At 36.8% G+C, this 13,453-nt stretch overlaps 1 protein-coding gene across 1 annotated transcript; it reads right to left on the bottom strand.

Moving 5' to 3' along the window:
• Nucleotides 1–2,819: 2,819 nt before the first annotated feature.
• On the bottom strand, nucleotides 2,820–9,949 carry tmem276b (transmembrane protein 276b). The gene is made up of 4 exons (XM_079605532.1): nucleotides 9,178–9,949; nucleotides 4,642–4,755; nucleotides 3,339–3,476; nucleotides 2,820–3,092 (listed from the first exon to the last, which is right to left on the bottom strand). Exons 1-4 carry the CDS (start codon nucleotides 9,554–9,556, stop codon nucleotides 2,842–2,844), a joined length of 882 nt encoding a protein of 293 aa, XP_079461658.1. The 5' UTR covers nucleotides 9,557–9,949; the 3' UTR covers nucleotides 2,820–2,841.
• Between the last annotated feature and the right edge of the window lie 3,504 nt (nucleotides 9,950–13,453).

The raw sequence follows: 13,453 nt of genomic DNA on the forward strand, positions 1-13,453 counted from the left end.
ACTTTTTATTTTAAATCGATGTATGGTTGTTATGTTGTATTTTGAAGTTTAAGTTTACAAAGCCACTTCTGTAATTTCTTTTGAATAAGGGTTTAAAATGAACTTGTTCCACAAAGATCCTCTAGGTGGTGCCCTACATCAAGCGATGAGCTGTATTTCAGTAGAATTACGGCAACATGAACTTTCTGTGTAGAAATTTGTTGGACTGTGAAAAGATAACAATGCAATATGGTAACACTTTAAAATGAGGACCGATTAGTTAACGTTTGCAAATATTAACTAATGAGCAATACATTTGTTACAGTTTATATAAATCTGTGTTAACGTTAGTTAATAAAAATACAACTGTTCATTGTAAGTTCATGTCCATTTAATAATATTAACAGATACAACTTTTGATTTTAATTATGTATTAGTAAATGTTGAAATTAACATTAACTAAGACTAACAAATGCTTTAGAAATATTTGTTTTAAATGTTAGTTCATGTTAACTGTATTAGTTAACAAATGAAACCTTATTGTGAAGTGTTACCGGAAGTATATTAAACCAGACTCGCCTACTTCCCTTAAGGATTATTATTATTAATTGTTTTACACAAGCATGTACTCTTGTATATGTAGGCTACTCATATTGCAAGCCAAACTGAAGTCCAGGGGGGACTATTACATTGAAAAGTATTTTAATTAAAAAATAATGAAATATAAATGAAAAGTGCCTCTTGATAAAATGCTACTAACATTTTATTTAATAAAATAAGTCATTAAAAAAAATGGACACAATCTAAATACACTGAAATTAATCAATATGACGGCATGCGAGACAATGACACCTGTTTTCTCCTTATGAAATGAACCAGTAAAACAGTTCATACCCAAAAATAAAAAAAAAAGTGGTGCTACTTCCGCTGCCAAAGAAAATGGCAGCATTTGTACAAATGTCTTTCATATCTCCCCAAAAGTGACAAAACACCTGAAGCTGCTTTTATTTGAGAAGCTATTTTTGTTACACATTATTCTTGTGCTCTTTTTTTTATCCTCTCCAAAACATTCACATTTTCATCTTTTCTAAGTGCCATTTATTCCTTTTTTGTCTCCATGTCAATACATGATCTGCAGGTCATCAGAAAGCTCACACTCAATAAAACACTTTCCTATCTACCTAAAGGGATTTGTTCTTTTGGCTTTGTTCATTTTATGTCTATGACATACAGTAAATGTTTGTGCCAATCAGCTGTATAGCATTAAAACACAACCATAAAGGGAACTGGACTCCCCTGTTTCCCTCAAACATTGTCATTTACAATTTCCCAAAATACGCACTCAGAATACTTCCACAGTATTTGCCGTCTTACGTTAACTATTGCATTTACATATCCCCACTGTGAATACCAACATCAGTACGTTACTCTCAAGCATTGATCTGGATTTTGTGGAGGTCCGTGAGACTATGAATGTACATTTGACAAAGACATGTGCGGCAATGTTCAATGATTTAGGGTAACTGTGCTTTTCACAGTAGCGTCCTCAATAAATAATATCCATTGCTGAGAGAATAATCAATATGAATTATTCATGATAATGTGGAGACACACTCACTCTTAAAAAGACATTACTATATTATTACTATATTAAAGCCTCCAGGCCTGTTTGGGTTGTTTGAAATATTGTTTGGTTGGAAAAACATTACATGATGTAAACATTAATAGCTTGTTGCGTGTCATGTAGCTATTGCAGCAAACTAAACACCTGCAATCCATCATCTTGATTTAAATTCTGTACATTATGCTTTCTGTATTTAGACCGGCTCATATATCACTTTTTGTGACTAAACATAACACTGAAATCCCTTAGAAATCCTCAACTTGCATGTGCATCAAGAGCTTTAATTGTATCTTGACTATTCAACAACATTCAGTCGTGGTTGGAAGGTGCGGAGCTCTCGTGTCACTCTGATTCTAAGCATGTTGTGCTTATAACAGCAATAAGGCTTCATGAGAAATGACGTTCAGAAATAACCCCCACAAACATTTTCGAAAACAAATTAGGTTCACATGCCATTAAGTAGTAAATTTGGTCAGGTTCCTCAAATCAGCTATACCACAGACCAAGCCAGGTCACCGATCGTTACAATCATGTAACAAAGAGAGAAAAGTCTCCATTTGTATCCGTAAGCGTAATCTCATACAAATGTAGACCTGAAATCTGGACAAAATGAAGTATCTTTACACGTACAGACTCTTTGAGGCCTTAGGAAATGTGCTTTTCAAAGCTTGAATGACAGAAATACTTTTCTCTGTTGCTCCTCACTTCATTCTGGGCTTAAACTCCTCCACACCATCTGTCAGCTATAAGAAAACCTGTGGATTTATTTGTTCTCTTGATGTCTTTGAAAAGATTTCTGTGCAGTTGTGAAATTTTGAAAAGAGAGCACCATTTTATTATGAATCCTCTTGGAGAGAAGACAGTCGCCTCCAGCTCGCTTCTCTGTCATGAAGCAGAGCAGTGAAAAATGTCATTGGTTTGTGTGTGTGTGTGTGTGTGTGTGTCACAAAAGACCAGAGTGAGACATGTGAGGGGGTGGAAGATGCTTGGTGGTCTGTGCATGTGTCTCCATCTTGACTCAGCAGTGTCCATACCATTTACAGATTTGAACCTTTTAATCAAATGGACGGTGTGCACAAGTTGTGTTGACATCGGTGATCAACAAGAGCCCGAAAGTCATGAAAATGATCCAGTCAGTATAGCGCATGATGATGAATAGGCCAGATGCTTTGTCCTTACGTAGACGCTGTATACATGTTGTGAAAATGTTGCTGCAATGTTTCTCCAGAAGTCTCTGCTCACACAGTCCCATTTTCGTGCCTGGACTTGTGGACTGTGGTGCGGGCCAAGGGGCTGCTTAAAGAAGGGGCCAGCGTACATAAGAAACCAGCCAGCAGGGTGAGACCCAGTCCGCCCCAGGCACAGAACATGGACCAGCCGTACCCGTGACTGATGTCCTCTGGAAGGCCGTAAAGGTAACGTGGGTAACGGGACAGCTCAAAGTTAATGCCCGCCACACACGTACAAAGGGAGATAATACAGCAGGTTCCTGTCAGAGAGGAAATTACTCAAGATGTATCATCAAACATTCATGAAACACACTTTCCTTTTAGATCACAAATATAGGATGCAAAGAGTTCATGCTTTTGATCTATTTTCAAAGCACCTTTGTGTATTTACATAATGTTGTATGAGAAACCAGCCACTAGATGGCGACATAACTGAGCAGTCAAGTTACATTCCGTCACTTTTTTCTCTCTCTCGCACGCACACAAACACACTCTCTGTCTCTTACCGCCCATGAGGAAGAGTAGTCCAGCTACATACTGCATGAGATCATGTTGTTGACAGCATCCAAGAACTCCGATGACCCAGCCAAAAAGAATGATAGAGACAGCCATGCCCACAAAACCTGCTGTCATCCTCCGCAGATCTGCAGCACAAAACACTATCATCAAGACCCTTTTGTTGCTATTCGGGGCTTTATAAGCATCTAGTGATGGCTTATATAGCCTAACTGCATGTTAAATATTTACGTTTCGCTTTTATTTTATTCATCAAGGACTTTTTATTATATATATATATATATATATATATATATATATATATATATATATATATATATACACACACACACACACACACACACACATTCATAGATATACTACTACAAAGGTAGTAATGAAACTAATACCATTGCATCAAGAAAGCAACCAATTCCTACGATGCTATTATTATACCCATACATTTTATATATATATATATATATATATATGTTAAATTATTGATTCGAAATACGAAGAGGGATATAATATAATCCTTGCTGAATAAAAGTATTTATTTACAAAAAGGGTAACACTTTAGTTTAGAGTCCAATTCTCACTATTAACAAGTTATTGGCTGTTTATTAGTACTTATAAAGCACATATTTAAACCACGCCTTATTCTGCATCACCATATTCTACATCCCTTAATCCTACCCAAAAATATCTAAACTTAACAACTACCTTACTAACTATTAATAAGCAGTAAGTATGAGTTTATTGAGGCAAAAGTTGGAGTTAATAGTTAGTTAATAGTGAGAACTGGACCCTAGTCTAAAGTGTGACCAAAAAAAGGTAGAGGTAAATCAGTAAATCTAAGTAAGAGGAGGGAAATATTCACATCAGAGAATATTCTGTGTTTGTCGGTACAGGCTGGCAGGCAGTATAAAATGTTTGACCTTTTTGGTGAAATAATGAATCTTTTTTTAGTGCTTTAATGTGCTTTTGTTTAAAGTAAACAATATAAGATGTATTGGAGCGTTACAAAGTATCATCCATACATACATTCATTCTCCAAACCATTAATCCATAGTGTCACAACAATTTTACAAACATATTGCTACAACTGGGGATTGAAGAAGGATCAGTTACAATCCCTTTATAAGGAAAAAGTGTGTATAGTGTGTGTGTGTGTGCACAGTTGACAGTTTCACAAATATTGTCTTTAAACATGCAGATCACAGACAGAACTGTTTATGAATTAATAAACTGATCAACCGCACATATGAATTGTGTATATCTGACACAAGTAAAAAAAGCGTCTGCCAGACTCACGCAGAGCATGCCACTCATCTTGTCGGATGGTCTTGGTGATATTGACGGGAAGGTTTCGAGGCAGGATTGAAGAGGTGTAATGATACTTTACAGGGGTGCATCTCTGAATCAAACCTATTTGAACAAAACAGTGAATCAAGAAGCGCACTCTTTCATGACATTTACAGCATTTACTGTTTAGGAAAAGCAAATGAGTCTGAGGCTTTAATCTCCTGAGGAACAGCAGGTCTGTTGTGATCATAAAATGCAGCAAAGCGGCCCATGCTTGTATTCACTTTAATTAAAGCATTTCCTGGAGAGCAATTAGGCATACATGATCAAATGCACAGGGTCATAAATGTCAGTTACATATTGATTTGATTTTCATGTAACATTAGAGAAACAGGCTTTAAAAACAAACCTACTTCATTCAGTTGTAGAATTTGAATACCATAAACCCCTCAGTATTTAAGAATGCCTGAACCGCAATGACCAATGTCTGTGAAATATAGCCTATGAAAGCAAAACTGCTATTTTTGAAGGGTTATGTTATATGGATAGTCCTAAACAGTAGCATGTTTACCATTACTAATTATATTTATTTAAAAAAAACATTGTGAGATAGAGACACATTTGTTTGGCACTGTAAGGTCTTGAATGACGTAAGTGTGTTGTGTATCAGACAAGATGTGTATAGTGCTGATCGCCTTCCTCCCTGATGAGAACCGTATGAATCCTGAACCTTAGAATAATTAACTTGCACTTTATGAAGCCGAAACAGTCATTTTCATTCATAAGCTTTCAGGACTTAAATCTGGTAGAAATTCAAATCTTTATCAGAGAAACCTCAAATGTAAATCAGATAACATGAAATGTTGTGACTTCCACAGTTTGCTGTGTTGTGCCTATACATCCCAGTCCCCACAGGCTATGCAGGGTTTTTCAAGGTACAGTTTGTGTTCTTTTCACCCACATCAGCGTTATTTTTAGCATTCCTCAAGCTGATGATTTGGTCTAAGATTGATTTGCATAAATCAGAGCAGGCTTTCATGTTCTATTCATAAGTGTTGCAAAGTGCGTGGTATGGTTTTACACTCTTTCAGTTGTTAGACTAGGTGACGGTGATGCAAGATCTGGGGCCTCGTTTATAAAATGTTGCGTAGAAATCATCCTACATTTGATCTTACGATCATTTCACAAATGTTCTTATGCGCTGTGATTCAGAGAACGGACGTACGCACAAAAGAAACGTACGCCTCTCATCCAGATGGGGAATTTATCAGTCTCAAATGATCTTGAAATTGTGCGCAGCTGAATAGTTTTAGATCTCTGCCTAACTGATGTCATTCGCATATAAAAGAGCACCAGTCAACGTCCAAATCCTTTACCCGAGAAGTGCTTATAGACTTCCAAACACCTGCAGAACTCCGACTCTCTGGCACAAGGAGAAGTGTGTACGTCTGCGTAGACACTTGCATGGCACTAAGCACTTTTCCACGCCAAAGACCGTTTTGTATAAATATAAACGGTGTGGATTTTAGCGTATACGCACACTCTAAGTTCAAATCTGTGGATAAGCACGTTTTATAAAAAGGGCCACCATTTTGTTTGGATGCCTCAATATCTCTTGATGTTTTAGCTGTTACAGTATATAGCTATATGATTGCATTCTCTGCCTACATGCAACATTTATTTCAGACAACCAGATATTTTGAAGATTGTTTGTAACCAAACAGTTGTGGGGCACCATTGACTTCCATATTATTTTTTTCTCCATACTATGAAGTCAATGGCGCCCCACAACGTTTTGGTTACCCATATTCTTCCAAATATCTTCCTTTGTGTTCAGCAGAAGAAAGAAACTCATACAGGTTACCTCCTTTAAGTAAGTTTTAGAGTCAACAAAACAAGAAAATGTCAAATGAATGTCAGCAATAAAACCAAAACTTATAAGCAATAATGACATTTCTTATATATGTGTAACCTGAAAAATATTGAGAACCTTCTGTTGGAAGCTAACCTAGGATGATATTAAGCACAATAACAAATACTTTAATACAGCCGGGATTTTCTTCAGAGAGATTTCATGATGCAGATACAGTCAACTGTATTACTAAAACACACATCAAGTTGGTTCTCAATAGCCCATCGAAATATGACCACATCTTGCTGCATCAAAAAAGCCTAGTTTAGATGTTGTTTTTCTACCACAGAATGTGATTTTGTTATGTCATAAACAACAATATAAACACAAATGCTGCACAACTGCTTCACTGGATTCTCAGATGATTCTCAGTCATCAGAAACATGTTGGGTCAAAGGGTGAGATAGACATATTGTGGATTAGACAAAAACAAGAGATGAGAGGTGAAGTCAAGGATAGAGAGGACGTGCTGCCATTTAATTAGTCTTTACAGAAATTTGGCTGTTAAATTCATTCATCAAAGTGTTTTCTAAGGCACAAAAACACATCGAGTTTGCTGCTATACGGATCTGTGATGAAATGACGAGTACAGACCTCATGCGTGAGCTGAGCAGATTGTGTCATGCTTATCATATCTATGTGTCAAATATATTGGGACAGCTTGTTCCATGTCACAATCCCAAACTGACACATCAAAGGAACCAGGAATCTCTTACAAAGACACTTTGCACATTCTGTTCATTTCTCTGCTGAAGAAAAGGCATTCTTGTACTCTTATTTGTGTAAACAAGGAAAAACATGTCTGTGAAATCTGATGAAAAGAAACTCTACAAAGAGACTTCAATTTAATTGGCGAACCAAAGTTATAACAAAAGAAACAAGAATCAATACCCCGCGCGGATCTGATTTTTAGGATACAATTCAAATTTGCATAGCACATTTTATAAGCTTTTTAAATGTATTGCTATTGAGAACTACAGTATTAAGCATGACATGTGATCTTGTCTTATTCAGTTTTTAAAACATTCTGACATGTTTCAAATATTTCACATTTGGAGAACACATGGTGTACTATAATGATTCGATTGAGTCTGAACTGTTCCAGTTCTCTAAACATCACTTTCAGTTTGTTTTGATTAACAGTGCTCAGATATTTTTTAACCATTAGGACAAGTAAACATCTATAGGATGTTTTACCATTTGTATTTTTTTAGAACCAATTATGTTAATTCTGCTCAGTATGTATCACTGACAATCAGGAAGAATGTTTTGCCTGCTTTATCTAAACACAAAGATTACTGGGCTGACACGGGTTGGTGAATAAACTGGACTATACATCTGGAAGAAATGTTTTCCTGGGTGTTGGCTCACAGTCTAACTGGAGTGGTTGCACACCATCACTACTTCATCATTCATGACATCTACAGAGCCACTTAGGGTGACCTGGGAAAATCAATGAACAAATTATTGATGAAGATATGGTCAAGTGAGCAGCGTTCCTTCTCTTTGCAACCCAGCAAGAGAAATGGCTGCTGTAAGAGCTCACACTTAATATTTAAGGCCTGAACATAACGTGAAATGAGATCTTTATCAAAGAAGACGAGGGTGCTGTAAGCCTCTTATGAGATCAGTATTCATATGACGAGGAAAGTAAAACATGATACATTTGCTTTAAGTTTAATCATCTTATGGATATTGTTATCCGATAAACTATATAGTCTAGGTATTCTTTAACACAGTGTTATTAGAAAAGGTAATTTGTTTTACAAAACAAACACTTATGTTCACTAGGCTACTACATTTACATGCCACAGTGTATAATATATATATATATATATATATATATATATATATATATATGTACAATATGTATATATTGTTTTTGTGTACATAATGCAGCATCAGAGTTTCCTTGAACTTTGTTATTGTTATACCAGAATAAATATTAGTCAGACAAGAATAGAAGAAAAAAATAAGAAGAAAAGAAATAGAAAAGGTGGTTTAGGTAGTTTGGCATAATTCCTTCTTTATTTAAATAGTTTTATAAAAAAAAAATTGTCTGTCAAATCAGTGTGTAACAATAAAGCAGGTTTCGTTGTGACGTTTTCTACTAGGTTATCAAAGAAATTATCCTATATATCATCTCAGACATCCTTATTTATTACATATCCTCATAATTTATTTTTAATGATTATGATTTTCTATATTCGTAATTTAAAATTGTATATAAATACACGTATGCTCTGTGCAGCATTATGTAAATGCTCTTTTTGGTGATCTCTAAGCAGTTTCTGTTCCGCCTGTCCAAGTGGCACAGCACAGGTAGACTGAATTCAGCACCTCGGACAGCGACACGGATCCGATTCAGGCCTTCCTCATTTCCCTTCACTGTTGACATCGCTTTACAAGTAAACTTAATAAAGGAAGTGCTACTAAGCGAAGGCTAATGCCACGTAGGTACAGAGACAACGGGAGAACCAGCCTATCCGAATGGCATTGATAACAGTCGGGCAAAATGTTAATGTGAGATTTACCGCTGGATGAACGTCCACATCCGTTCGCTTCGAAACATAACGGCCTGGACCGAGGCTCTAGTGCTTGACAAAGACACCCCAAAACAGAAAGCAACTCACCTTTGTAAATGAGATCCTCGGTCTCCAGGTCAAAGCCCTCGCGATGACACTTTCTCCACAGACCGGAGATCGTGGAGTTGAACTGGCGGCTGCAGTGAGACTCCATGGCCGTCGCCGATGCCGGAGCGTGTCGCTTCACGCGCGCCTCCGTCGCTTTCCTCTCATAGCCCTTTGGAGGCATCTGGAGTGGCAAGTTGTGATTTGAGATGTAAATGTATCCGGGATCGTTCCGCTTGTTTGCGTAGTTCTTACAGCGTTCGCGGTGCCGCCGAGCATCCGTCTCGTACCAATAATCGGTGCAGATGGCCATAGCCAACAAGACCAGAGCGGAAAACGCCAAGAAAAGCCCCGCGCTGGTTAAAATCTTAATGGCGGCCATCTTCTCCGCTCGTTGGAGAGCCCAGACAGACGCTCGGTCCTCCCTCGGCAGCCGTTGTGAAAGCTAAAGCAAGAAAACACACCGAATCTCTAGCAGCTCTCGGACGCTGACATGACCAGGCTCGATTCCAGCTCGATGCGATCTATTGTTGCAGAGCGCCCGGCCAGATGTGCTAGTTTTCCACCATCTATTTTGATTTTGAGTTAAGGAGAGGGGGAGAGATGGGAAGAGGAGAGGCGATGCGAGAACCAGGATTGAGTGAGTGGTGGTTTGGTTTGAGTGCAATGCTCTCTCTTTCCTCTTGGGCCTCAGCGAACTGATGAGAAGAGACCAATTAGGTGCACCGGGAACATGAGGAACAGTGATAAACATGAGAGGGTCATTTATTGATTACAAACTCCAGCACAGCATTACAGATGTAAACAGCTGTTCAAATATTTCTTCAAGACTGTACTGTATCCCTTTTTAGCTATTTTGCTCTCCTTGATGTTTACTAATTATTGGGGAATTCAATTAGCCGGCTAAATGGATGCCTTTTTTAATAAAAATAAAACAACTTAAAAGGTGAAACTAATATATTATGTATGACTCATTACATGCAAAGTGAGATAGGCTATTTCAATACCTTTATTTGTTATAATTTCACATTCAAAATTAGAATATTGTGAAAATGTTTTCATAGCTGTAGGTAAGCCATGATCATCAAAAAAAATGTATAACAAATAGAGGTATTGAAATATCTCACTTTGCATGTAATGAGTCATACATAATATATTAGTTTCACCTTTTAAGTTGAATTACTGAAATAAATACACTTTTGCACGATATTCAAATTTTTCGAGTTTCACCTGTATGTTTTACAGTAGGCTATAAAAAGGGAACATCTATAGCCTCTTAAATGCATCAGTTGTTTATTGTTTTTTTTTACTCATTTTTCAGGACACTGTATTTTAAAGATAATTTTGTAAAATCCTAATAAGCTTTACAGATCTTTATTATAAAGGGTTTAAACAATGTTTTTCCTGATTGTTCAATGAAACATCCACAATTATTGCACATGCACCTGTGGAACAGTCCTTCACCCAAAAATGAAATTTCTGTCATTAATTACTCATCCTCACGTCGTTTCAAACCCGCAAGACCTTCATTCATTAATGTCCGGGACACAAATTAAGATATTTTTGATGAAAACCAAAAGCTTTCTGACCCCCTAGACAACAATATTATCACCACTCAGAAGGCCCAGAAAGGTAGTGAAGAATATATATATATATATAATTTTTTTTTCATATAGCCTATATATATTTATATTTATTTAGCCTATTTATATATATGACTATACATTTCAGCAATGTTTTTGTGTGGGGTCACACATTTCACAAATTTGTTTATGTTTAATCACACATTATTATAGCAAATATGGGGACAGGCCAAAAAGGCATCTTTTTGAAAGAAATTATTTTTTTTAAATAACTTAACATCTTAAGAACTAATGCCTAACATAAGTTGTTTATTTTTTGTTTAGATGTTTACAGATTAGTGAGAGACACATTTTCCCTTCTCAGAGTTAAATATTACCAAACATGCAACAGAAAATCCTTGTCATTTGAATTTGCTGGAATAAATTGAAATATTAGCACATTGAGAAAGTAAATAAACCTGAACAGAAATCTGCTCAAGGGTAAGTCTCAGAATGCAGCACTGTGTCCTGCTCACGTACAGTAGACTTTGTCTTCGGAAACATTCCCAGCAGCAGTAAAAAATAAAAATAAACAAATCTTAACCCATGAAAACTGAGAAAGTGTTTTATTGCGCTATATTAAAACACGTACAGTATTTAGCCTGACATATCAAATACGATGCACAATTGGCCTTACACATCACATACAGTGTGTGAAATGTTTTACCGTCTAACTTTTGCATCCGTTCTAGTTTCTCCCCCACTCTTGTTCTTTCAGCATTATTTTACTTCCCTGCTCCTCTCTTTCTCCCAATTTTCAGCATGATCAGGTGTACTCAAATATTTTATTAATATACTTGGTGTGAACTGTAGCAGCACTAACTTGCCACCTGTCATCCACGGAGGCGGCCCACAGAGAGGAGCTTCAGAAGCGTGGGAGGTTCAGGTCAAGATACAGGAGAATAAATCACATTAGTACAAGCAGCCACGTTTTAGGTGCCCATCGGAAGCCGTTTTGAAGGACAAGGCATAAAGGCTTTCGAAAAAATAAATAAATAAATAAAGTGGCACCTCATTGTCCAAAGTTCCAGGCAGTTTCCCACACACTGGGCTCTGTCAGGGCAGATGACAAAGGAAGACAACCCACAGGCTAGTCGTTATGGCAACAGTCCCTTGCCAAACAGACTGTGTTGAAATAGGACAAGTGTGAACACAAAATCAATACCACCCCCTGATTCCCATATGACATTTCAGACCCAGACTGTGCAGAAAAATGTGCTTGTGGCACGCATCTTGGCATAGCCGACACCGTTGCAGAGCTACTACTTTGAACATATAGGACTTGGAGTGGCAGGCAATTCGAGCCATTTGTGAGTATGACATCTCACATTGAAAAATGCAAAGACCTTGCAGAGACAAAATACTCCAAAGATGTGCAAATAAACTCCACACAGTTGTCAAGCCAAACTGCATCAGCATAGAACAGTAGTGAAAAGACAAAGCTCATGGATGGGTATAGCTTGCTAACAGTTAAACATGGTAGGGGATCCATAATGGTAAGGGTAGCCATCTCATAAGAGTCATTAGGCATAATAGTTCCTCCGCATAACAGCCAAGGAATAACCAGTAATTCAGTAGGTCATGAGAAACCTATGCGCCCTCATGATTAAATGCATATTCCGGAAGGTACTGCATATTCCTGAAAAGTCATTCTGATAACCAGAACTGCTCTGGTTAAAATATCATTTAGGATCCATTAACGCTAATACAATAGAAAAGACCCGTTTTGATGCAGGAAAGACACTCTCACTCAACATGCATCAATTCAATTGGTGGATATTTACCACAGACAGTACATTAAGTAATCTAGAGAATTATTCTGCATCTAAAAAAAGAGAAATAAAATAAAAATAAAATCACAAATGTGTTGGCGATTTAGAAAAACCTAAAATAGAAAAAGCAGTTAATCGTTAAATGTTGATAAAAACATGGTCCTGAAATGTGTCCTTTTTTTGGTGACCTACCCCTTTAATTGACAATAACATTTTTAGTGTTTCTATTCATTTGCACTGAATACAAGTGATTGGAAACTTCAATCAAGTCTTAAACTGAATAGACATTTGGTAGAAGGTTAGCAAATTAATGAGATTGAAACTGTCAGCTGAACTAACGTTACATTTCTAAAAATGAGTTTCTGCAGTGCTGGATTGCAGTGGTGATTCTACAAGTGAAAGCTGCACAGTTCAATCATTAAAAACAAAACAAAAACAGCCACAACAACAGGTTTAAATCAAACAGTAACATATCTTTATTTCAACTATACAATGGGAGGACTCAAGTCTTAAAAGTTATACATTTTTCTTTCAACATGACATTGTTAATAGAATAAATATATATAATCTCTTTTCAAATATTTACATTTTGGCAAAGACCGTTCTGACCTGCCAAGTGATGCGTTCAGAACATTCTTTCAGTAACATTCCATGTACAAAACTGGCAAAACAGGCAATCCATTTATCAACTATTTCATTATCTTCTTTAAAATTAGATCGAAATGTATGAAATGGCACCAAAGTCATTCGAGTAAAAGAACTGTCTGCTTATGAATCTGTCAATCCTCTAGACTAAATCACTCAAAACTCTGAATCGCAATGCCAGGACCACAACGAACAGAAAATCAGAGAATTCAAATGAAAATGCAGCAATGTAGTGGCTAT

This window comes from Phoxinus phoxinus (genome assembly GCF_949152265.1).
Source record: "Phoxinus phoxinus genome assembly, chromosome: 2".
Classification (NCBI taxonomy): Eukaryota; Metazoa; Chordata; class Actinopteri; order Cypriniformes; family Leuciscidae; genus Phoxinus; species Phoxinus phoxinus.